This window comes from Panthera onca, chromosome D1 (assembly GCF_046562875.1).
Source record: "Panthera onca isolate mPanOnc1 chromosome D1, mPanOnc1 haplotype 2, whole genome shotgun sequence".
NCBI lineage: Eukaryota > Metazoa > Chordata > Mammalia > Carnivora > Felidae > Panthera > Panthera onca.
The window spans coordinates 97,710,440-97,736,651 of record NC_138348.1 but is presented as its reverse complement, the minus strand read 5'-3'; the positions used below and the strand labels follow the sequence as shown (position 1 = coordinate 97,736,651).

The 26,212-nt window shown below is 58.9% G+C and overlaps 1 protein-coding gene across 3 annotated transcripts; it reads right to left on the bottom strand.

Moving 5' to 3' along the window:
• Positions 1–463: 463 nt before the first annotated feature.
• On the bottom strand, positions 464–26,212 carry TRIM29 (tripartite motif containing 29). Of its 3 annotated transcripts, none has more exons than XM_060605032.3 (10): positions 25,313–26,212; positions 17,260–17,355; positions 16,247–16,480; positions 14,840–15,038; positions 12,179–12,280; positions 9,718–9,810; positions 7,609–7,704; positions 6,114–6,215; positions 4,567–4,643; positions 464–1,626 (listed from the first exon to the last, which is right to left on the bottom strand). In XM_060605032.3, the coding sequence occupies exons 1-10, from the start codon at positions 26,114–26,116 to the stop codon at positions 1,564–1,566; spliced, it is 1,866 nt and encodes a 621-aa protein (XP_060461015.2). In that variant the 5' UTR covers positions 26,117–26,212; the 3' UTR covers positions 464–1,563. The 3 variants fall into 3 exon arrangements, with proteins under 3 accessions (XP_060461015.2, XP_060461016.2, XP_060461017.2); XM_060605033.3 differs by having other exon boundaries at positions 6,114–6,212; XM_060605034.3 differs by lacking the exon at positions 6,114–6,215.

The following is a 26,212-nucleotide window of genomic DNA, read 5'->3' as shown; positions in this document are numbered from 1 at the left end:
GCTGCCCTCAGGAGCCCACTGGTTCTCCTGCCAGGCCTTGGCCGTGGGGTCCCCCTGCCCAGAAAGCCCTCCCCACCACAGAGAAGCGCTTGGCCACTCTCGACTCCAGCCACTCCTGGGTCCTGATCCCCTCCAAGGACTGCAGGATAGGCTGGCTGGCAGGGGGGTAGGGGAGGCGGTCAGAGCACTCAAAGCCCTCTGGGTATGCGATGTACCCCAGGACCCTACCCCACCATCCTCCCTTCTGTTCACTGTTAGCTGAGGCCCGCCTGACAAAGGTCCAGTCTCCTGCACTGCACCCCAGGGACTCTGACGGGGGGTGGGGAAGGAGAGAGGGAGACCTGAAGGAGCCATGTCTTCTGGAGGAAAGGGGAAAGATGACTCCAATGCCCCCAGCGGTGGGGAAGTGTTCAGCAGAGGGCCCCTCTGGTGACCCTCGAGAAATGCTTGTTCAGTACAGAAGTGGGTGATCAATGGTTTATTCAGGAGGGGAAAGCCCAGGCTGAATGTCCCCCTCCCCAGAACCCTCAGGGCCCTTGGAAGGGACAGCGAGAGGAGGAAGGGCCCCACCTTGCCGTTCCTGGTTTGGTCCCCTCTGCAGGCCCCGAGCCCCATGACGGCGTGTGACATGGAAGGTAGTCAGAGGGAGGAGGAAGACGGGTGCGGAGCAGTGTGGAAGGCACCCTGGGAAACAGCGGCAGTTACGTGGAAATTGCAAGTTACCAGCCCAGCCCCACTTTCCCCCCACCTGCTCACTTGCCATTGCTGGAGAGGACACAGAGTTGTAGAACCATGAAAATTCCATAGGTAAATGGCATTTCCCTTGGGGCAGCTGGGCCAGTAGCTGTTTTCGTGGATGGATTGTATCATGGTGAGGAAATTGCTTATCTCAGCTGGTGGAAGAGGGAAGTATCTTGGCTAAGACCATCCTAACAGCCAGGAGAGCCCATTCCCAGGGACTTCAGACTCAGAGTAGATATGGTGATGCCCAAAGTGGCCAGGATGATGCCAGACACTGGGAGCTTTTCCTGCATGGTGGCCAGGGCCTGCAGGCTCCTCCGGGCTGGGCACTGGTGGGCAGGACCAGAGCAGGGCACTTAGGGCCAGTCTCCGGATGGGGCCGGGCTGCTGGGAAGAAGAAGGTGGGCCCATGCGGGTGGAAGATGGGCAACTATCTTGGCCAAGCATCTACTGACCACATCACACAGGAAGGAGCCTTGGAGAGAAATGGCCAATAGGCCTCAAGACAGCAGGGGGGGCAGGAGAGGCAGGCTGCTACCACGTGGGCACCCATGGGAGCCCCAGCAATCCACCCTGGAGGAGGGTGGTGGGTTAGGGGAGGCAGGCCCACCTATGTCCCACCCCTGCAACGGCTGGCCTCTGAGCACAGGAAAGATGGTGACCATCAGAAGTCCCAACGCTGGAGAGGGGCCTGGATGGAGCATGGCTGATGGGGGAGGAGGGGGGAGGCTCCCATCCACCCAGATGAGAAGGATGGCAAGAGGAATAGGATCAGCCGGGGAGGGCAGGGGTGGCAGTGCCTCGTTTCTGTCCGTCTGGAGCTCACGGGGCCTCGTTGGACCCCATCGCATTGCCTTTGTTGACGTAGAACGGTCGGTAATGAGACTGCGGGAGAGGGGGGGAAACAAGAGTCGTTAAAGGAGGCAGATGAAAGCTGAGCCTATTAGCCAGACCCCCTAGCCTAATGTCCCCGCGGGAAGCAGCAGTAACCTGAACCCACAACTCTAGGGCCCTGCGGCCTCGCCTGCAAGCTCTCCCTGCCTTGTGAGCGGGGTCGGGCCCCAGTATTATTAGAGTCTCTGGGCTCATATCCTAATGAGAGCTCATTCCCGTCCGTCGGTAAGTGAGCAAGAACCTCAGCCCCTCATCAAACCTTCTCTCCGTGGCCCAGGAACACCCCCCAGCCCACCATAGCCCCCATTTGTATACGCTTTCACCTCTATGGAACTGCACTATGCTGTTACCAGGGTCTTCTATAGATGGTCCCGTTTAGGTTTTTACAGCCACCCAATTAAGTGGGTTATTATTACCATCCTTGTTTTATACATGAACACATCAAGGCACAGAGAGGCTAAGCAGCTTCCCACGGCCACCCAGCAGCTGAGTAGGGGAGCTGGGATTTGAACCCTAGCATTTTAGCTCCAGAGCACGCCCCCCAATTCCACCCGTGTCTCCGAATGACCTCTTGGGTCTTCAAGCATTTGCTTCTGTCGTCTCCGCGTGACTCCCACTGACAGAGAGGGTGCAGGTCAACACCCAGCTGCCCAACCCCAGCCCCTTCGCCTCTCTCATCCTGGCCCCTCATCGGGATTCAGGAAGCGTCCTCAGCACAGAGTCAGCAACAACTTTCCTCCCCCCACTCTGCTCCCAATCAGCTCACCAGGGCCCTGAGAAATCCTCCGGCAGCGAAGAGGCCGGGATTCGCTGCTGCTTGCCTTGTGTGAGCACCCCCGGCCCCTCTGTGGGCTTCTGGAAGTGGCTCTGTCCCTGAGCTGGGTCAGGGACCGAGCCCATCTCACCCTCCACTGATGCCGGTACAGGAGACACCGAGGATGTTTCCAGCCCCTGCCCTTGACCTTGCTTGCCGGGAAACTTGTATCTACTGGTAGCTCCTTGCCCACGTCTGGACCACGTCTGGTCCAGAGCAGAACTGGGACCTGTGGAATGTGGGGGCCGAGCCCTTAGCTCAGACCTCGGTTAAACCACTTATTAAACAATGCAAGAGGGGCGCCTGGCTGGCTCAGTGGGTAGAGCACGTGACTCTTAATTTCAGGGTTGTTGAGTTCGAGCCCCATGTTGGGTACAGAGATTACTTTTAAAAAACAAAATCTTTAAAAGTAAAAAAAAAAAAAAAAAAATGTTTTTAAAAATAAGCAACGCAAGAGACAGAGGCCCAGGAAGGAGAAAGGCATGGCCAAAGTCACATAGCTCCCCAGTGGCAGAATAGGCCTGGACCCGAAGGTAGGCAACAAGGCAACATGAATAGACCTAGAAATGGATGAACTCTTTCTTTCTGGAAGGCTGGGTCAGGCAAATGGGCCACAGGTCAGTGAAGGGTGCTGTCCTGTTCAGAGCCCAGGGTGGTGGGTAGGCAGGAACAGAGCTTCAAGGCCTCTGGGCTTGTCCCCATTTTCCCAGCCTGCCCCTGTCCCCTCCCTGGTTCAGGGTCATGGCACATCAGAGCTGGGAGGACTGTGAGATCATCCAGGCCATCTGACTCTCGTTACAGATGTGGAAACTGTGGCCCAGAGGAAGAAGGACTCACATGAGGTCACACAGCAAGTCGGTAAGAGGGTGAGGGCCAGACCCCAGGCCTCCTGACCCCCAGGCCAGCCTTCTTCACATACGATCACCTGCCTCGTACATACGAGCCTCCTTCCAGTGCTGCGTGCGAGCTGCGGACGTCAGAACCCTACCTGCCAAGCAGTGCTAATGAGCCTTCTCTGCTGGGACCCAGGCTCTCAGAGGTGAGAGTATGTGGTTGGGAGGGGAAGGACCGAGTCCAGGAACAAAAACCCTCTTTCTTTCTCCCCGTATCTGCTCTTTGCAGTCCTGCTGCTACAATGCCCCTGGACCCAGCTCCAAATTATACACACGATCACTTAGCTCCCCTCACCAGCAAATTAAAAGATTCTCTCCAATTAAACCAGCCCCAGTCACCGTGGCCTGGAGCAAATCACTTCCCCACGCTCTGACCTCGAAATGCAAAGACAGCAGGGAGCGAGGGACTCGAGCCCCTGTCCCCGGCAGAGCCCCTGATGCCACCCATACACCAGGGCAGCTGTCTGACTCTGTCAGCGGCAAGGGATATGCACAGCAGAAGGTGGGGGCACAGCCCGTCGAGGAAGCCCCTGCTTGCCTAGGTCTTGGGTCAGGTCTAAAGGTTATCAGGGGTCACTTCATCTCAGTACTACATTATAAAACGGGGGCAACAGTCTCAGAGAGGGAATCTGGGATCCCATGAGCTGGCTGGCCCCCAAGGTCATGCTCCCCTCTTGTGTGGCTTTTCAGTTCCTGGTTCAGGGTCATTAGCTATTGGACCCAAAACAACTCTATTCTTAACACTGTAGCCTCTGCCTCACCGCACTATAACCCCCATGGCCTCTGTGCTGTCAGAGCTGGGGAATGGCCGCAGGGAAGTGGGACCCGTCACTAGGATGTCTGTCCCCTGGACGGAGACTATCACACTGTCAGAGCTGATGAGGACAAAGCTATCATTCAGCAAACACAGGCACCCAGCAACCATTTGCCAAATGAAAAAAACCAAAAAACAAAAAAAACCCCAGGGCTGCCCACTTTACAGATTAGAAAATTGAGGCCCAGAAAGTATGTGCTTACCCAGACCCACTGCCTATTAGCCCTAGGTCTCTACTGCCCTTTGCTGAGTGTCCATATTCAGGCCACTGTTGCCTCCCCCCTCCATCCCAGAGGTGTCCCCATCCCCCTATCACCTCCCCTGGGAAGTTGCCCCTGGGGAGCCCCATTCAGTGCCCATTCTGGACACACCTATGCCCAGGCAGGCTCTCCTGGCAGTCCCTTACTCACCAGCAAAGTCTGCTTGCCAGATTTCCAAGTTTGGGGCTGGGTCTTGGGGCTCTGGCTCCTGATGAGGGAGGGATAGCCTGCGGAAACAGGAGGCGCCGGTCAGAGGGAGAGGGGCTGGACAGTCAGGGCCTCCAGGACCACAGCAACACAGGTGCCATCTCCAAAGTGACCACCAAGCTCCATCCAGCCCATTACCAAGTGTGGCTACCCCTCAAGAGGTATGCAGCAGCTGTGGGGGGGGCGGGGGGCAGTGGAAAACCCTGGGGAGGCTGGCCAGAGGGAAAAGGCACCCAGACAGAGGGAGGAGGAACAGGCCAGGAGGGTGGGGCCAGGCCGCAGGGGAGTGTGGCCGCCAAATCCAGGTCGGGCTCACATTACTCCCCAAGGATTTCCCCCCACCTGCCCTGAAGGTTCACACCACTGGCTCTGTCTCTTCCCATGAGCACAACCTGCCAGGGTTTCTACCAGGAGGCGCCCTTTCCAACTGCCCACGCTGCCTGGACAGGGCTCCATTGTCACCACCGTGGGGACTTTGCACGTGGCTTCTCCTTCAGCCTCACCCCGTTTCTGTGAGCTCAGCGGTTGGCCCCAGCTGCACGGCCAAGGGAGCGGCAGTCGGGATGTGAACGCAGGTTTTGTGGGATGTCGAAACCCATCCCCACGTTCCTCCTGCCCAGTTCCTCTGCCTCTGGCCTATTGCGGGGCGGGAGGCTGGGGCCAGGGACAGGCAGTAATTTGCCTGGTGGCTATGGTCCGGGCTTGAGAGAGCAAGCCCACGGAGCCCAGAGCACATGGGTGCTACCCGGGCCTGATCCTCCCACCTACCCCACTCCCCTTCAGCCCAGTGGGATCTGGGAGGACCTCTGGACCACAGAACAGTGGAAGGCACTGTCAGCCTCAGCCATCGGCCTGCTGGGACGGTCTGCAGGGCCTGGGAGGAACAGACTATGACCCGGACTAGAGAAGCTCAAGAAATAAACAGGGTCTGTCCTTGGCTGGGGCAGCCCGGAGCCCTGTTCTGGGCTGCTCTAGAGGAGGATGAGCTGGTCAGGCCCAGAAACCACCTGCAGCCCTGCCAGGCTGCCAGCCAGGCTGACCCTTCTCTTGGTCTGCCCTCCGCAAGAGGGTGGAGACAGAGCAGAGAAGCCAGGTCTCTCCCCGCATCTGGGGGTGGGGGAAGCCTTGGAAAGAGAGGGTTCCACGGGTCCTGAGCGGCAGATGGAGAGAGGGAGGGATTCAGATCTCGATTCTCAGTTCCCAGAAAGAAAAACCCATGCCAGCCATGAGAGAGGGGAGGATGGGGGTGGGGCCGGGGGGTGTGGTCCAGAAGACCAGCCTCGTAGAGCAGACAGAAGTCCAGGGGAAGGGTGAGCTAGGGAGGGTGCTGGGGGGGGGGGGGAGGGGGTGGTGGGTGCGGGGATGCATCCCTCTTCCAGGGGACTCTAGGGAGGAGGGACCAGGGTCCCCTAGAAGTGGCAGAGAGCCCCATAGGATTTCCCGTCTGCCCTGCTGTGGGAGAGACAAGGGGAGGGAAAACAGGCAGGTACCAGGATTGTTTTTAAATAGCCCACTGCCGTCCAGGGGTTTGGAAAACTCTGTGGTGGCCTGTCCCGAGGTGGTGAACTGATAGGGGACTTTCCCAGTGCCTGCTGGGAGAGAGAGAGGCATTAGCAGCACGGCCTGGTCCCAGGAGGGGCCAGAGGGAGTCACAGCTCACCCCGGGGCGCTGTTATTCTGGCAGCCTTATCCAGGCAGCGCTGAGCATCTCTGCTTCCTTCCAGGGCCGCGGGAGTAGGTGCAGGTGGGGTCCACCCTCACGGCGGTGGGGGCGGGCTGGGGGGGCACGGTGTGCGGATTCTGCTTGCACACAGGCAGGCATCTGCCCAGAACCCCCATCCAAGGCCATTACCGGCTGGGATGGGCTGATCCGTGTGAAGGGGACCACAGATGTTCCTGGGCTGTTCCTCTGGGGCTCGGTATATTTGAGGAGGGGCTGTCCTCGGGCCAAGACTTTGACAGGGGAGGTACTGCAGGCCAATGGGGGGATCCAGGGAAGCCTGAAAGCTCCAAATCACACCGGAGGGTGACTGTCTTCCCTGACTGGTGGCCTCTGATCTAGAGGCTTGACCAGAGAGCAGGGAGGGATGTGCTAAGAGGCAGACAAGGCCAGGGCAAGTGCCAGTTTCCTGGGCCTGACTCGGGGAGAGGACATCCCGTGGGGGTCTTGCGGGCTGGGACCCTCCGGTCACATTGCCTTGTAAGGCGAGCAAGGGGAGCTGGTCCTTCCAAGAATCCCAGGCCTGGGTACAGGCTGGGATTCCAGCCCGGAAGGGACAGCTGACTGATAAAGCCACCCTCGGAGGCCACAGTTTGGGGGTCTGCTGCCCTGCACAGCCCCTTTCTCCTCCCCCTCCCTGACTCTGGCCAACCTGCTTATCCTTGCTTCCGGGCCAGATGCCTGTCCGAAGACAGACGGGCTTAGACCGGAGTCCACAGAGCTGTCCCTGGGGCCTTTCAGAAGAGACACGAGGGCCCTGGCCAACCTCAGGGGACATGAGTCACTGACCGCTCAGCTTCATCAAAGAATTCTGGGGAGCAGAGTCAGACTCGGGAGGCCTTAGAAGTGGTGTAGTCCTGCCTTTGCGAAAGAAGGCTTCACAGGACTCTGACTCTGCAGCGTGTTGGCAGCTGCTACGTGGCCACAGGGCTCTCGAGTCAACTGAGGCCGGCTGTCGCCGGATGAACCAAGTTCTGCAGCGGGAGGACTCCAAAGTTAGGCCCGACGGAAGCACCCTGGGGATGTCAGGGGTGGCAGTGGGGATATGGCATGGTCACGTCCTGACGATGTGGCTCATCGTTAGTGGCCATTGCTGGTGTGGCCCGTGCTTCTCTAACAGCAGAGGCACGGGTGGAGGCAGCTCCCTGGCTCTCAAGCCGGGGGTCTGTGCCCTACAGAGCGGGTGGCTGGTGAGGGAGGGAGCAGAGACCAGCATAGAGCTCAGCGAGTGACGGGAAAAGTAGGGCAGGGTGGGGACCGCTCACCTTTCAGGGAGAAGGAGGAGCTGCCTTGGATGGCGGGCAGGTCGTCAGAGCTCTGAATGGTGGAGGAGTATTCCCAGACCCTGGAGGTGTAGTTACCTGGCAGGACACGGGAAGAGGTGTCAGACCCGTGCTCCCCCCGTGCAGCCTCGTATGGGGGCTCAGAGAGCAGGACGAGACCATTTCTGCCAATCTGTCCAGCCCCCGACCTGCTTCCTGCCAATCCTTCCTGCCATCAAACTCGTGCTAAACCACAAGGTGTCTGCACGTCCCTGCCCAACCTCAAGGCCGGGACTCAGGTGCCAAGTCCTCAATCAGTGCACAGCACTTTCCTGGGCCGCCCGCCCCCACACTCACCGGCACCTCCACCTCCCGGCTTCACCTCCCTTCCCTCCTCTCCAACACTCCACCCTCCATCCAGGCTACCCCTGAGCTCCCCAGCACCCCAGGCACAGACACTCGACCTGCTCCCCATCCTCAACAAATATGTTGGATCTTCTGACGTCAGCTTCCCTGTCACTCCCCCAAATCTGCGTGTGCCTCGGCCCCAGGCTTCACGTCACCCTGCACCCCTCGTCCCCCTGGGTCCTAATGGCAAGTTTCATCGTCTGTGTCCCCCCCGGGCTCCATGGGGCCAGGGGGCAGGCCTGTCTGGCCCACCATCACGCGCAGCACCTGGCACTGAGCCCGGTTCCTAGAAGATTTCCTTGTATGGTTGATGGAGGAATGAACGAAAGAACAAATAAATACAAACACATGCGAACACCCGGGGACGGAAGCGGCTGATGCTACTCCTGAAACTCTGCTTGCCAAGTTGAACAGGGGCAAGTGTCCGTTTGGAAGTATGCCCCGTAGTCTAGAGGAGGAGAGGCAGCGGGGAGGGCACGGAAATGGGGATGCTCAAGTCTGGGGCTTCAGAGCCCCCCATGGATGACGCAGCCGTCCCGGGCCCTCCCTCTCAGCAGTCCGGACAGCCCCCTCCCTGGTGGTCCTCTCCCACAGCTGCCTGCCTGGGGCTGACGTTGGGGCTTGGCGGTCAGAGATGGCTGGGGCCGCCTGCCCACCCCACCGTGAGCCCCTGCCAAGGGGACCTCAGGAGGGCTCTCCAGCACGGCCCCTGGGGAGCAGACCCACACAGAGCTCCAAGGGGCCAGAGGCCCACACCCTTTCATCCACTTGTTTGGATCCACTCCTAACACTCTTTCAACTCTTCTGTCCACTCTCCACTCCTCCTCTCTTTACTCGTGTTTGCTGAGCTCCCCCCTCCAGGTTTGCAGCAGTGAGCCGGACAGACCCAGCGTCTGCTTGGGAGCGCACCGTCTACCATGCATGTGGTAGTAACTGTGTGAACCCAGTCCCGACACAGAGGCCTGGCCAGTGCCCTGTCCACGGGTGCCCTTGACCCTCCAACCCGCCAGATCTCTGAGGGCCCATGTCCTCACCGAAGAGGTCCCCCACCCCCTTCCTCACCTCTTCAGACCTCCCGGTGCCACATCCGAGGTGGGGGTTCTGGTGGAGATGCCCCAATCCCCTCCTTCCCTGCACATGGCTGGCACGCACCTCAGAGCCTCCCGGAACCTGGGTTCTTGGGGTGCATGGCCCTACCCCTGGCACGACGGTGCCCTCGGTGCACCGGGCAGAGGGGTCTCTGTGTTTGGCAGCTCTCCCAGAGGAAGCCACGTCTCCACCCCTAGTTCACCTTCTCCGGGTCTTACAGCTACACTAGTCTGTCTTAACCACCGTGACTTCTCCGTGCAGAAGTGTCCAAATCAATAAAGGACCGGGTCCCCCTCAGGTCCTTGTGTCCCCATGCTTGCTAAGGGAAGCTTCTACACCTAACCCCAGCTCCCAGTATCCCTGACTCACCCTTCAGGGGGAGGAAGATCGTTCGGACTCAGCGATGCCCAGGTGCCCGGCTGCCTCTCCGTAGCCCAACTAATGAGGTCACACCCGCCCCCCCCCACACACACACACACACGCACACTCACACGTACACACTCTGAGCTCAGCAGGCCCCCTCCCACCTGTCTCTGGGCCCCTAGCCCGCCTCAGCCCCCATATTCACCCCACATCACGGGCCCTGCCCATCTACACACTGGGCCATTCTCTCACCTTTGGTGCCATAGAGATTGTTGAAGTTCTTCTGGTTCGTCTCCTTGGAGAGGCGGCTGGGGGACCCTGGCTGGTACGATGTCCTGGCCCCACCTGTGAAGCAGACGAGCAGGAACCATCATTGCAGAAAGGTGGGTCTGGTTCAAGGCAGGCCCATGGCTCCTGACTTGGGAGTTATATGGGACTCTTTGTCCCCAAACAGCCCCCATTGCTTGTCTCAGGACCTGGGTTTCACCACCGAGCTCCTCTGGGTCTAGGATAGGCAGTCACTTAATCTGCCCTCCAGCCAGGACACTTGAGAAGGAAGGAGGGCTATTAAGTATGCAAGAACATCAGGTGTAAACCTGGACAGACTGGGGCGTATGGTCACCCTATCCAGGGGGCTTTGAAGATCACCAGAGGCTGGAAAAGCCAACACTTCCCTCCTGAGCCAGTCCCCTGTGTGAATGAGACCCCAGAGGCCAGGAAATGAGGCGCCCTTGAGGAAGGAGGATCACGGCAACCGTGGAGGGGGCCCAGGCATCAGGCCCTGGGCCAAGCGAGAGCTCTCCAGAGATGGTGAGCGGGTGCCCGCAAACACCTCTCGGGTGCTTCCCCGTCTGGGGACAAGACCTTACACTGCACGGCAACCTCCAAATTCGGGTTCCCACAATCTTGAGAGGACGGCAGGCTGGGATTCATACCCCCACCTCACAGGTGAAGAAAACACATTCCCCATATGTGCCAGGGTCCTTCTTTTGGCCCCCTCCCCTCCCACCTAACCAGCACCTGCTGGTCCTTCTCTAAACCCCTGTGCCTGTGGTTCCTCTCACCCAGGTGCCCTCTGTCCGTCGCAGCCACGCCTCTTTACTGAGCACACTGCCCGTCTCGGGGGGCCTGGAAGCTGACCTCCGCCGGGAAGTCTCCCTGCCCGAGCCCACTGCCCCGGGGCCCCCAGACTCATGCCAGTGGCCCTCGGGTGGGCCTTGCTTCCCGATCCCCTTGCCGACTCTCCCTGGCCCTTCCTTTGCCTCTACCCTGAGCCTGGGAGCTCCCGGAGGGCAAATTTCCTCCTTCCTCCTGTCCTCCGTGCAGGGGCGGGGACACCGGATGAACCTGTTTCTTCCACCTACAAATGTCACAGCCTGACTCAGTGACAAGCTCAAAGGCTTCCTAGCATCTGAGCCTAATCTGTCTCCTCTCAGAGGGGGCAGTGACCAGGCCAAGGTCACCAGGTCCTGGCTCTGGGACAGCCCCTTGGCAGCCCTGTGCTCCTCCCTCCACCCCTGTTCCTGCTCTGCTCCCCTCCCCACGACCAGACTCACGGTGGAACCCACACTCTCCTCGGTCTTCCACAGAGCAGGGGAGCCCAGCAGGGGCCAGCCGAGGGGAGCGATCGATGCACACCGGGGTCCTCAGAGGGACCAGCTTGGGCAAGGGACGCTGGGGAGGCTGGTTAGTGCAGCTCAGCCACTGGCAGACCTGGGACAGAGCCCCGGGAGGGGAAGGGGCAGGCCTCACCAGGAATGTGGGGCAGGGGGCACCCGGGGTGCCCAGCTGCCTCGCCATGCCTCTGCCAGAGCCCAGGTGTTGTTTTCAAGTTGGGTGGAGCGCAGAGTTTTCTCCCGCTGAGCTCATCTCTCTAAATCCCCTACGCCCTTCCCATGGTGGGTGTGTGTGTGTGTGTGTGTGTGTGTGTGTGTGTGTGTGTGTGTCTGAGGTGTGTGAATCAGCGCTCTGGCCTGGAGGCCCCCCCCCTCCCCAGTTCCCTGCGCCTTCCCCACGTCTCCGGTCTCCTTTCCCACCTTTCCCCACACCCCCATTCTTCTCCCGACGCCCCCCACCCCCACTCACACACCTTCTGTCTGAGGGCCCACAGGCCTGGCACACCCACCCTTACGTAACGGGCATTACTGTGGTTTGTTGCTAGTGCAAAAGAATGCGACAGGCTACCTACCGCCCCGGGCGAGGACAGGCAGGCTCTGGCATATACCCCCACCCGGCTGGGACCGTCCAGGCCCAGAGAGGGAGGGCCAGGCGCAGGCACGGGAGGGAGAGGTGAGGCAATGTGGAGCCAGCCGTCGGTCTCCCTGCCCTTGAGGAGCAGACTGGCTCTGGAGGAGCCAGCCGCCCACGGAACCACAAACACTCAAGCGGAAGCGGAACACGGCTCAGGCCTGGCAGACGGCCGCTGGTGAAAACAGCGGCCAGGGGACCCTCCGGGAGGAAAGGCAAGGAAGGGTTCGGACTGGAGGCAGGGACCCTCCGGAGGGGAGGGAAGCCGTGAGGGGCAGGGTGCCAGCAACTTATCTCTAACCCGGATGCTTCTGAGGGTGAAAGAGGGCACCGTTCGAGGCTCTACCGGGACAGTGGGTATATTCCAGGACTTCCCGAGGCAAACCGAGTGACGGTCACTCGACCAAGGCGGAACCCGGCTGAGTCTCCGGGCCCATGGCCCGCAACGGCAGGGTCTCTCCCTTACCCTTGGGCGTGAGGTACATGGAGTATCTCTTCATGGCATCAGGCGCACTCCACTCGCTCGTGTAGCTGTTAGCGTAGTTGTTCATGTAGCGGTGGTCGCTCCCTGGGAAGGAGAGGGGTCAGTCACCAGAGGGGCAAGTGGAGAGGAGAAGCCGGCCCTTGGGGGCATCCCTGGGCTCTGCTGAGTCGGCCCACAGCCCCTCTGTCCCAGGGAGAGGCAAGAGTCTCCGACTTCAGAGAAGGCAACACCCTGCCCTCTGCTCCTGAGCTCCCAGGAGGCGAGAGAGACTCTACAGTGGGACATCTGCTTCCCTGGACTGAGCCTTGGCAGTAAGGCCACAGGGACAGCACCTTGCAGTTGACAAGGCGCTGCCGATCTCCGTTTCTTCTTGGTTGTGTACATCCTCATGTGACAGACAAGGAAACTGCGGCTCAGGAGGTAAGTGAAGCCACTTGCCCAATGTCACATGGCCCATAAGGGCAGCGTTGGGGTGGGAGCCCTCGTCCCCGCTTCCTCACTTCGTCCCAGCCACCGTTGGTGGCCCGAGGGGATGGAATGACGTTCTCGCGCTGACCCCCATGGCCAGGGATCCAGCTGGCTGAGCAGAGGCAGGCAGAGGGGAGTGAGCTGAATGGGAGGGGCACTGACTCTTCCCACCCCACCCCCACCCACCAGTAAACCCCCAAACCCAAACAGATCTGTGGAGCCAAGCTCGCCCTCCCCGCCCCATTCCTTCCTCTCGCCACTTCCCCATCTTCTACTTTCCCTCTGCCCTTCCCTCTCCCTCTCCCCGGGGCAAGAGAAGGAACGAGAGGAGGCTCAGACCCCCGTCCTGTATCTCTACCACCTGTCCTAGCAGGGGCCCGACACACAGTAGGCCCTCCTAGGTGTTGGCCCAGCCCCCACCCACCCTTCCACCACCATGGCAAGCCCCGGATGAAGGCGATCTGGTGCTTCTTAGTCTCCGGGCCCAAGGCTGAGTCCCTGGTCTGATGGGCAGGCTGGCATCCGGGAGGAGAGGAGGTCTGACTCACTGGCCACCCACCCATTCCCCCCGGCCACCCCGCCCTAGCCAGGGACACTCCCAACAACAACACAGCAGCGACCAAGAACCGACGTGGAGGCCCAGGGCCCCGGGCACAGGTGCAGGGCTACTGACATCAGCAGCGCCTCCCTGCACACTCTGCACCGGGCACCGGGCCACACCTGCACAGAGGCCATGGCCAGCACGGCCATGACCTAGAAATGGCACGGCGGGCGGGCGGGCGGTAGGGCTCACAGGCCACCCTGACCCAGTCAGGGCCACCCTCGTTGGTCTGGCCAGACCTCAGATGAGGGGCTCTGCCCTCGAGGTCCTACCCCAGGGACCGTGATCGTCACGCTCCCCGACCCCTCTGCACAGCCACCAGCAGCGGCAGCTTCTCGGAGGGGAAGACGTGGAAAACTGAGTAGCTGAGTGTGAATCCTAACTACATCCCCTGCTTAGCTGTGTGCCCTTCGGAAAGCTGCTCCTCCGAGCCTCAGCCTTCTCGTCTGTGAAATGCAGTCCATCCAGCATGGAAAATAAGCTGCGGTAAGTGGAGAGCTCCCACAAGGCCAGCACACAGGGAGTACTCAGTCACTGTTAGCCATCGCCATCAGTGTCATCACCATTGTCATTAGGAGGAGTTCAGGATCTGAATGCCTCTTGAAGCCAAATTATCGTCTTGCGGCAACGGCTCAAGAACCCTCAGGTGTGGCTGAATGTCCCTCACATTTCACAGGGACACCGTGTGATGGCACCATCACCAACATATATAGATGCCCCCCTAAACTTCAGCACATCTGCACGCCGTTATCCCCTTCTCATCCCCAAAGAATCACATGCTCCATCTGGAGACAAAAGACAGGGACCACTCACTTCCTTTGGGCTGTTTGGAGCCAGAAGTGTCCTTAAGGCCCTGTGTTGGGCCCGGGCCACCGGGTGGGGCCTTGGGAGAAAGTGCTCTGGCTTCAGGCCCTGAAAGGACTAGGCTGGGCTGGTGAGAAAAGACTTAATGGACTAGTTTCTCAGATGAGGAGGCTTTCTATGAGATGATTCAATTGGCCTCCGCGGGGGACAGCATGACTCAGAAGAGAAGCTGACTTCAGGGGAGCTGGTGAATCACTGAGACACATGTATCACATTGTCCCCAGCCAGCCCATTAGGCCAGGTCTAGCCTCTGGGCTCAACACCACTCAGTGTAGCCATGGTGACAGGTAAGCTCTCCCTCCAAGCATGATGCGGTTCTAGGTCATGTCTACTGGAGTCTGCAAAGCCACCAGGTTAGCGTCTGGCCCTTACAAATGGCAGCATCTGCTTTCCCACACAGCTGTTGGATTGAGCTCCATAATCAGATGTAGACCTGAATGAAATTAATCCCTGAGTTTGATGGATGACCCACAGAGAGGAGGCATTTGTGCAGCCAGTGCCCAGACGTTCGCTGCCCTTGAGGGCCCTTGTAATCACTGCATGACCTTGGCAGCAAGTTCAAGGGAGGCCTACAATCCCCGAATCCCTCGGGTGGGATGGGTGGTTTGGAACAATGAGGGGCTGGCTGGCTAGGTGCCAGCCCGGGCAGCAGGGATTGGCCTCAGAGGAAAGTGCCCGTGGCCGTGGGACCTGCCCACAGAGGGACCTACCGTTCTCCATGTGATTCCTCTCAATGAAGTTGCGGCTCAGGTCGGCCTTGCACATCTTCTCAACGTGGCGCATGCACACATTGAGTAGGTCATCCTTGAAGTTGCCAAGCGACTGTCCCAGGCCCTCCCCCTCCAGCAGAACGTGGTAGGTGGGCAGAGGTGGGGGGAGGGAGTAATTGCTCATCAATGCACCGAATTCCTACCAAGGAAGGAAAGAAGCCATTAGCTTTCTAGGTCTTTGGGAGCTGGTGGGGGGCGGGGAGGGGGGGCTCCTCTGCAGGGGGCTCTCAGTCCAGCTGGAAGACTCAGTACCCGGAGCCAAATGCGCTGGATTCAAGACACAGCTCTGCTACCAACTAGCCACACTTGTCCTCATAAGTTTCTCCCTCCGTGAAATGAAAGGGTTTGACCAAACTCCACCGGAGGCTAACAGCTCTGATGGAGCTGGTAGTCAGATATGCGACTCTATGGTTCCTACTTCCACAACTGGACACTTCATCCTACCTCACAGGGGTTTATGAGAGTGACACAAGCTGTAGCATCTTTGGGAGTGAAAGCACTAAGGAAATGCAAGGAACTTCTAGAATGTTCTGGGTCAGCCATGGCACTACCTCCACCTTTACGTGCCATACTCAAGCCTGCCTCACGCTTTGTGCTTCTCCCCTCCCTTCCCCCTCACTGGAAAGTCCCTCCTCTTTCTCAAACCTCTCTGGGCCTTCAAGACCCAGTTCAAATTCCATCTCCTCCACAAAGCTGTCTTAGATTACTCCTGCCTGCTTGCCCTTCCCAGAGCTTCCACAGAACTTATCTTCCAAACCACATGCTTTATCATTTAATTACACACTCTTCTATATTGCTCTCTAATTGTACACATCTTATCTTCCCAGCTGGATTGTAGCTCCTGGGGGGCAAAAACCATATCTTGTACTTTTCTATTCTCCACAGCACCTAGCAGAGTCCTGGGCATGCTGTAGTACCCAAAACACTCTAGCAGTTGGAAGGATGGGTGGATGAATAGACACACAGATAAGATCAAGGACAACACATGGGTAGCGCTTACATGCCACTCCCCCACAACCACAGCAGACATCGTTAATCAATCCCAGAACTCTTTCCTACTGAGCCCGAAGCAACGTTAGTACATATCAACTGAAGTTGGTACAAGGTGATATTTGTGTGCCATCTTTAGAGTAGACAGGAAAATGGCTTGGATGGAAAAAGTAAATGGGCAGATGGGATGGAGGATGGATGGATGGATGGATGGATGGTGGATGGATGGATGGTGGGTGAATGGATGGACACATGGGTGGTAGATAAATGAATGATGGACCGATGGATGCTGGATGAAGATCTGGGAAAGCAGATGGAAGAATTGAGGGATTGAATGGTGGAGGAATTCCTTGTTACCTGCAGAAACAGCACTGAGTCACTGATGCTTTGCATCTGCTCCCTGGTCTGCTTGTCCTCATGCAGCACCTTGGCCCTCTCGTCCAGAGCATCCACAATCACCTTCACTTGGTCCACAGCATCCTGCTCCCGCTGCTCCAGGGCAGCCCTCACTTCTTCCTTTTGTTTCTCCAGGTCCCTCACCAGGTCCCGGAAGTTTTGCTCCAAGATAGCCTTCTCGTTGGTGGTGAAGCTCTGGGTCCAGAGTGAGAGGAGAGAAGAAAAAGGCTTTCCATAATTAAAAAGAAACTCCCTCGTGGGATGTATCTTTAGGTTCCCAACCCAGAATCAGAGCCAGGCAGGGTATTTCTACTGCCCCAACCCAGCAAGCCTGTTTGGTTAAGAATCTCATTCAAAGGCACCATTGACATCATCTATTGACAGAGATGGCCAGGGTTTTTTACAGCCCATTCTTCCTTATCTATCTGTGACTCCTCCCTGGGTGGGTTGACTAGAGCCATCATTCCAACCTTGGGTGATTCCAGAGACCCAGAAGTTCCCCCATGAGTCAGGCTGTGCTCTATGAAACTCAGCTAGAACCAAACATCATTCAGAAAGTGAATTGATGGGCTGTTTATGCAGCCAGGGTCAAGAGTCAGTGATTTCGGACTGTGGTTGGTAGTTACTCAAACCAGGGCAGGCATACATCCAGCCATACTGGCACAAGTCAAAGGACAACGTCATGCATTTGGTGGCCGGGGGGTCTGGTAGACAGACCAGACAATGGAGGGCCCCGGAGGACCGGTTGATGTAGGGACTTTATTTGCTAGGATGATGTCAAATGAGCACAAGGTGATGGACAAGATCCCACCCAAATGCCTGGCCCAGACTTAGAAGGGGAACTGGTGGGGATGCCAGAGGGGTGGGAGGAGCCAGAAGAAGTGTGCAGCATAGATGGGGGCCAAGCCTGGCTCCTCGCAGGTGGGACAGGTGGGGTGAGCCCACGGCAAGGCTGAGGCATGGAGGCGGCCCACCTTGATGCGGTCCTTCTCTTTCTGCCACTTCTCAGCTTCGTCTTCAATCTCGATGATCTTGAGCTGCAGCTGTTCCTTCTGCAGCGACAGCTCTGTCTGCAGGGAAGGAGCCAAGGTTGGAGAAGTCAGGGAGGAGGAGCACCAGAGAATCCAGGAGTGGACCCATCCAGGGGGCCGGCTTGGGCAAGGTTCGCCACCCAGCCCTTTGGCCTCCATTCTGCAGACATTCATCGGGACCCTAGGTATGCCAGGCACTGTGCCCTTCATCAGGGATCCAGCAACAAGCCAAACACTACTTTGCTATGAACTCGGGCCTCGGGGGCTGGACATCCCAGCTGTGTCTCTATAAGGACTAAACCTCCGCCAGGTCTGTCCGCCCAAAGTGAGCAGGAAGGAGGTTTGTTTATGGGGTTCCCCCTCCTTTCAATGGACCTGTGGCCACTGGGGAGAGGGAAGAAAGCTCCTGTCTCCTTCAAGCTTGGGGGAGCAAGGGACCCAGCCAAGCTCAGCCCAGCCCAGCCCAGCCCAGGGAGTATCCCGTGGCAGTAACAGTGTGCAACGTTTCTGTGCCATGACGTGGGGCCTGTGTTGCAAGCAGGAGCCCAGGCTGCAACCAGCGGAGACTCCTGTCTGGACAGGCACAGCTATAAACCTGTTTACAGGAAAGAGAGTGCAGTCTGCAGTTTGGGCAGGATGGGGACCTCTATTCAGGGTCCCTGGAGGAGGAAGGGGAGACCAGTGAGTGAGGCAGTGATAGGGGGGTGGAGGGAAGGATAAGAGAAGACAAGCAGAGATTCCAGGGACCCCTGCTCAGGGGAGGACACAGGCTGCTGGGGTCTGGGGTGGGTTGGGAAGGGGACCAAGGAGAGGTGCCTTGGGAGGGGAGCTCTAATGGATATGGAAAGTATGGATAATACTTTCCTTCCATTTGGGGAAATGCCTTCTCTGGAAAGCAGCTACCACAGAGACGAAAGGGGAGGCATGAAGCCAAGGCCAAGCCGATTAGGCCAAGCCAGGAAGCACCTCTTTGTTCTGCTGGGCCCCCTGCCAGTGCTCTCAAAGCACCTTCCAGCTCAGAAGACTGGTGGGTGATCTCCACCCAACAGGCAGGAAGACTAAGGCATCTGAGAATACCTTGGGGTGCTTGCGGTCACCCCACTACCCTGGGTTTTGAACACAGAGTTCCAAGCCTTTCTCCAGCTGCCTCTTTGAGGAACCCACAAGAAGAGTCAAGATGAGGAGGCCACAAACCGCTGGGAATGTGAGCTCCGTTGGCACGGAGTCGTGAGCCGGGTATAGACTTCGCCACACGTCACACTTAGAGTGCTCCACCCGGACGACAGGAGGCCACCTGGGGTCCCTCAGCACATGCCCAAGGGGAGTGGATTGGTAGTGGAGACAGCTTCCCTGGCTTTCTTGGAAAGGGTGCCCAGAGGGCTAAGGGAGCTGGTGGAGAAGATGGGGAAGGCCCGGGGCAGGAGGTGTGGAGCTCCCTGGTCCCTGATCCCACCCGCTCTCTGCCCACGCTCCTGCGCCCTCCAGGCAAGGAGACTCTGAGTTCTCAGTAAGCATCCGCCCCACCGGCAATGGGCTGAAAATCCCGTAACGTGGAAAACGCCATCACCAGAGAGAGAAAATGGTGGTCCGGAGGAAAGAATGAAGGAAGTTGAGGGCAGGGTCCGGCCTGGTCTCTGGAAGAAGGCTGGGGAGAAGCCAGGAGCTGATAGACACCGCGGTGGGGGAGCAAAGGAGTAAGACCCCACTGTGGACACGGAGACTCAGCCTTCGCGCTCCCTGAGGATGCAGGGCCCGAGAGCCCAGGCCACAGAGAGTAGAGCAGATCCAGTGGCCTGGAAGGACCTGGGTCATAGGAAGAGACAAGAGTCTGGACAATGGGTCTGTGCCAGGCACCTTGCCCATCCCGGGAGAGCTGCTGGGTGAGGCCCGAGGTCAAGGGGACAGCTGGAAGCCACTTCCTGACCTGGCTGGAGGCAGGGAATTGGCCGGGCGCTCTCTCCCCTACCTCGGCACCCCCAGAACAAGGCCTGATGGACAGGAAAGCAGAGAAGGAAAGTGCATTCACTCCCACCCCCGGGCCTGTGGCTGGTGGGGGGCAGGGGCAGCCCTCCCATGAACGAGGCTGGGGGATCCAGCAGGGAGCCCACCCACAGCACGGGACTGCGAGTCTAAACATTTGGATCCAGTTACCGCCGCCCCCAGGAAAGCGACTTAAGTGCTCCGTGCCTCGGTGGCTCTATCTTCCGTGGACACAACAAGAGGCCTGCCCCCCAGGAGGTCATGGGAAGAGCTGGGAGCAGGACAGTGAAGCTGTCAGAAGGTGCCCGGCACAGAGAGAGCCCCGGCCTGTGGCCCAGCATCGTGTTGTGTGGGGCACCTTCCGTGGACCAGGAGCCATGCCGGACGCTCTCGCTCGGGCCAGGCTTGGCAGAGTGAGTGCAGTGTGGCGAGCAGGCCAGCGGGGCACAGGCGAGCGGGGCGGGGGGCAGGGGGCGGACAGTGCGATCAGGTGGGGCCTAGCTGGTGTCCAGAGGTGAGGACCGCAGGTGTGGCCTTGGATACACAGTGAAGGGTGCACACACAGAGGCCTGCATCGTGGGGAACAGAAGCCCGGGGGACCCTGGGGAAAGCAGAATGGGGATGAGGGAAGGCCGACCTTGCCAGTGGGAAAAGGTATGACCAGAGAAGGTGAAGGCCAGAGGAGTCACGTGCAGCCAGCAGCACCTGCTAGCCGCTGTGGGGGGAAGGGGGGACATGAGGCTGGGCTGGGGCCTGCAGGTGAGGAGAAGTCTCACCAGACAAGCGTGGATTCGCCGGCCAAGAGAGTGGAAGAACCATGGAGTAAGAAGGAAGGGGTTAGCACGATGGAGAGCCGGGGCCAGGGCGGACCCTAGAAGCCCATCCTGCGGAAGAGAAGGAAGGAAGAGGGCAGCGGGGCTGGCAGAGGTGTGGCGAGGAGAGCCAGAGGGGAGGAGGGGGAGGCGGCGGATCTGGAAACATGTGAGGGCAGGGGCACAAGTGGAGCCACACTGTCTGCAGCAGTGGGCGGGAGACTCAGGGCGGAGGAGAGACTAGTCTCCTTCTTTCTTTGGGGCACTGGCGAAGTCGGACACAGGCTGGGAGGGGGCCTCGCAAGACCAGACTTGCAGGACGCAGCGGGATCAGGGAAGGGCCCTTGGCCTGGGAGCCCTGTGCTGCTAGAATGGTCCTTGCTCGCCTCTGGGATGAGGGCTACGCTCTTCGGAGAGGAGGGTTTGGGGTGAGACCCCTGGGGACGCAGCCAGCATCTGCGTGGCCCTTGGCAGTTTCTGCCCGCTTAGCAGGGCTGCACGAAGCTGGAAAAGGCGGGATGTAGGAAATAAGATAACGTAGGAAGGCTCCGCGATCCTGGGTTCCCCCACAACACTAGGAGGAGGAACGACACTTAACTGTATTATTGAATATCACCTACACATGTGGCGTTGTCTCCTTTAACCTGGTGTCACCCCATTTCACAGATTCAGAAACGAAGGCCTAAGAAGATGACGTACCTTGCCCGAGTTCTCACAACTAGAAAGCGGCTGCGGCCAAGATACAACAAAGGACTCAGGTCGTAGTATGTGGCCTCTTCACCTGCAGCCTCTTCTCCGCATCTTCGGGGACAGCGTCCTTCCCCTTCAGTCCTGCTGCTGGGGCCTCAGCTCCCCACCCCTCCATCGCTGTCTGCACCTTCCTCATCACTTCCTCCTACTCCCGGTTCATTCCCTCCACCCTGCCCAGGCCTGTCCCTAAATGCCTCCTTTGTTCCCTTCTCCTACACTCGTCTGGTTGCCTCCCGCTCTGTTGCCCGGGATGGGCACTGGGTAAGCCACCCTGCCTGCAAATCCTTCTGGCCTTGGGGGACCAGAGGTCTCCCTGAGAGCAGAGTGATGGCACAGCAGCCGGTGCCTCCATCCGATGGGGCCCTCAGACACACCCGAGCGAGCGCTCACCTGGACACGTGACCTGCATGCCCCCAGGGAAGGGGGCGAGGAGGCTGTGATCCTCTTCTGGCTTGATTTGACCGCACGGGCCGTTGGCTCTGATATTTGCCAAATGAGCCAGTTAATTGCCAAATTTGTACTCTCAGACAAATGGTAATTATCTGGATAAGGATCTGAAAGCTGGATGGATTTCCCCATTTCCACCCAGATGTCAAACAGCCCAGCATTAGTCTGTCTCACTGAGGCTCACTGTCCCTTCTGCTTCCTCGGGTGTCAGGACAGGGAAGGGGCGACTGGGGGCAGACACAGCACCACCCAGGCTGGCTCCAGACCAGCGGCGGGCCCTTGAGAACGTCGGCCCGCCTGTCCAGGCCTCAGTTTCCTCCTGGTGATGTTGGACGTGATCCCTGACTCCCAACCTGGTTCCACGTTAGAATCCCCAAGGGAGACTTAAAATACAAGATCCCAGGCCTCAAACCCCTGAACCAGAACCTCCCAGGGAAAGGCCCAGGGAGCAGTGTCATGATTCACCCGCCAGGTGACTCCAACCTAAGGATGGCTGTTGGGAGCCACTGGGCCCAGTGGCCCCTGGAAGGCCTGCCATCACCTGAAAACAAAGTTTAAAATACTACAGGGGCACCTGGGTGGCCCAGTCGGTTAAGCACCTGACTCTTGGTTTCGGTTCGGGTCTTGATCTCACAGTTTGTGGGTTCGAGCCCCGGGTCGGGCTCTGTGATGGCAGCGTGGAGCCTGCTTGGGAATCTCTGTCTCCCTCTCACCCTGTCGCTCGCACACTCATGCTCTCTCTCTCTCTCTCTCTTTCAAAATAAATAAATAAACTTTGTTTTGAAAAATGGTAGCGAGGAAACAGTCACCGGAACAGTCCGAACCCCAGCTCTGCCGCTCTGCACTGTGACTTCAGGTAAGTCTCTTAGCACCTTCAAGCCCCTGTCTTCATCTATAAAATAGATGCAAAAGCCCATACCCTGTGGGGCTGTTGTCAGGACTAACATGTAAACATCTGGTGCATAGATGTCTCCATAAAAACGGATGCATCTCCTGCCACCTGCCGGTCCCTTTCTTCCCATCTCCAAATAGTTCACAGGATAAACTGCTTCCCCTCGGCACCCACAGGCGAGTGCTCCCCCATTCATGCCTCTCCAGGCTGCCGACCCAGAGCCCAGGCCAGACCCACGCCAGGGCCACGCAGCTGGTGGTGCAGAGGCCGGGCAGGTCACCCTCGAGCAGACAGCCATGGGCCAGGAGGAGTCCTCCCTCCCGAGTCGATGCAGCGGGAGGGACTTGGGATAAGGCAGGAGGCGGGCCTTGAGACACAGAAAAGGAGGGATATGTGCAATGTAATCTCATCAGCCTACTCCAGCCCGTCCAGAGGCAGGAGGGCAGACCGGAGGACATCTGTGGAGCGGGACTAGAACATTCTGGTCTTGGATCCACCAGAGGAAGGACTGTCATGCTTCCGCATCAAGTGGCCTTTTCCCCAACACCGCCTCCGCTCAGAGGCTCCAGGGAGAGTTGAAACCCAGGAGATGAGCACCCCCGCAGCCCTGGGTGTCCTTTGCAGCCTAATGCAACCATTCAAGGTAGCTCTAAGATGACCTCACCTGGGCCTTCACCGGCCGGCCTGCAGAACAGGTTCTGGACGGGGCTCCTTGCAAAAAAAACCTGTGTGTGGGTTGACGTTTGGGTCTGCAGGGGATGCCTGCAAAGGACGCCAGGATTGACACGCTTATTCATTTCAATCAATCAACCCACTAACCCCGCTCTGTGCCAACGTCCCCCACGTCTGACATTCCAGCAAAGCCAGGCCTGGACAAACAGCCGTGCTCCAGCTCAGCCTCCCGGCTGGCCCGCACCACTCCCTGCCTACCCCCTTGGCTGCTGGTGCACGCTCGTGCACACGCACACACACGCCGTCTGAAGTTCCCACCATTAGTCACTCCGGCGGATCAGACATTTTCCTCTGAAAGCCCCTGTAAAGCACGCGTATCCTGGATCCCATCCCCTCAATGCCCTGCCTCTCAGTTGCTCTCAAATCTTGGAAGAGAATCAGGGGGCTTCTTCCTCTACATGCTGGCACAGATCCCTTCCTCTCCCCGGGCATGTGTCCCCGTCTGCAAGGTGAAGGAGGGGACAGAGGAGACTGCTACAGTCCAGCTGGCCTGGCATTCCGCCCTCTACAAGTTGATGTTGATCTACGGCTGCTTCTGTGTAACTGGGCGGATGTTCCCCAGGCTTGTTTGTGCGTCTGAGCTCTGCCTCCTGACCTACATCGTGAGCCCTCAAGGGCGAGGGCTGTGTCTCTGAGTCCTGCGGCAGCCCCAAGCACTGGAAGGTGAACTCTGAGTTTCTGGCGCCTCCACAGAGGGCTGACCAAGACCCTCGAGTCCTCCAGGGGCACTTGGACTTTTCTTAGGTGATACTTTTGTTTCAGACACACTTTGCGGGCAAACCCTACGTATAAAACAGATAAATAAGAATGTATTCTGCTTGTAGAAGTGGGAGCCGGAAGCCCCTGCCTTCTTGGCACCAATATCTGCCCCCCTCCTTGTCGGGGAGGTGTCAAAGACATTTCCAAGAATCCTAGGACTCCATGGGGGAATTTGAAAATCACCAGTCTAGTCCAACACCTTGGTTTCACACATGGAAAAACCAGGACTGAGAGAGCGGTAGGGACTTGTCCACAGTCCAACGGCTAACGAGAGGCAAACCCCAGGGCTGGACCTCGGTCAGGCCTCCCAGAACCCTCTGCAGGGTTTCGGTCACAGTGGATGAGGATGATGGCCCTTGCTCTGTTGTGGTTCCCCAGGTAAGCTCCCAAAGGACGGGTTCCACGGCTCCGCCCCAGCCCCGTCTCCCAGCGTGAGGCTTGAAGCCAGGCTGGGGTCCGGGGCGCCGGGAAACAGGAAACACCTCCCTGGGCTAAACGAGGCCTCTGAAAAGGATCTTTGGGTCTTTCCTCATTTGTAACCCGTCTCTCTCTGCCCAGGGCTGTGGGCACCAGGGGTGCAGGAAGACAGTAATCGGTCAACTCTCGGTCAGGAAGGCTGAGCAGGGAGGAGTCCCGGGCTGCCCCATCTGGATGGTCACAGAAGCTGTTGAGGAAGGTCAAGTCCCCCACATTGAGCACCAGGAGGTTCACGCCGGGGGGGAGGCTGTCCACGGCCACCCGCCGTGTTGGTGTTACAAGAGAGCAGGACGCAGCATCCACGGGGCTAGGGGCAGCAACCACAGCTGAGCCTTTGGCCCAGAACACCTTCCCCAGGTGTAGCACATTCACAAGCCTCCACACGCCTCTGCTCCTCCCCGTGGAAGCCCAGACGCAATCACGTCGACAGAACCCATGCAAACACTTACACATCACCTACACAAACATATGCACTAAACACCCACACGCACATATCACACACGCATATATACGTACATCCCGCCCACACGCAGACTCCAACCCTCGCCAAGTAGTGTCCACCTACAAGCATAGGCACGTGCACACGCAACCACACAAAGCACGCAGGGCCGGCCCAGCTGAGAGAAGGACAAAGGAGGCCACTGGGGACGGCAAGAGACCGGCCCGGGGATCAGATAAACAACAAGAAGCCTCTGTACTGCAAATGCAAGCTCTAAAGCCAGAAGAAAAGAACGTTTAAGTGGCCCCCAAATGCCCTCCCCCTCCCCCATCACCCCTGCCCCAGGGGTCAGTCCTGCTCAGGTGGTAAGAATTATTTGGCCCTCAAATTAAAAAAATTAAAAAAAAAAAAAAAAAAAAAGAATCGCCCCAGCCAGGCAGAGCGCAGGATTGAGCACTGATTCTCTGATCAGACTTGAATTTATCCTATGACCTTGGTCAGGCCCCCCAGTCATTCCTGCCCCTCCGTTTGCTCATCCAGGCAGTGCCCCTGTCTCCAGAGGCCTCAGAGCATGAGGGAACTGCCTCTGCCCCCCCAGCCTGCAGGCGCAGAGGGGCAAGAAACGTATCCTGAGAGAGCCAGGGACCGACGAGACTCGAGGCCCAAACCCTGGGAGCCCCCAGCGCAGAAGAGGCCCCAACAAATTACCTCCTTCTCGGCCTTGGCCTCTTCCACCGTTACCGTGCTGTGGTTCTTGTGCTCCTGGAACATGCAGAGGTAACAGATGCAGGTCTGGTCGGTCTGGCAGAAGAGCTCCATGGTCTTGCCGTGCAGGGGACACTTCCGGGCCTCGAAGTCCCGGATGGGCTCGAGCAGCTGGTGGTCGCGGAAGGCGGCGCCCTCCAGGTGGGGCTTGAGGTGCAGCTCGCAGAAGGACGCCTGGCACACCAGGCAGGACTTGACGGCCTTCTGCTTGTTGCCGATGCACGAGTCACACAGGACCTCCTCGGAGCCCGACTTGGAGCGCAGGAGGAGGCCGCCGTCGGCCCGGGGGTAGCTGTTGCGCCGGGCCTCCCCGGGCTCCACGATGGACACCGTGGGCTTTCGGGGCTCCGAGAAGATAGACTTGCGCAGCTCCCCCTTCTCGGCGAAGGAGACAGGCTGCTTCCTGGCGGCCCCCAGCTGGAGCCCGGCGTAGGGGGACCTCTTGCCGTCCCCGGAGTCCATGCTGAAGTAGCTGGAGCCCTTGTCGTCCACGGACTCGACAAACTGGATGATGGGCCGCCGCCACTCATTCCCCGAGAACAGGGCGCTCTTGCCCTCCCCCGGTTTCGGGGCGCCGCCCAGGCTCTTGCCCTCGGCCGCCTCCCCGCCGTGCCCATTGGTGGTCTTGGCATCCTGGCCTTCGCCCTTGGCCCCGTTCTCCAGGGCGCCGTTGGGCCCCGGCGGGCTGCGGGCATCCCTGGCTTCCGGGCTGGCCCCGTTGCTTCTGGAGGCATCCGCGGCTTCCATGGCGGGTCACTGGGCAGGCGTGTTTGGGACTCGCTGGGGCTGCAGGTGGGTGACCTCTCGGGCCGGCGTCTCGGAGGGGAGTGGGACAGGCGGCAG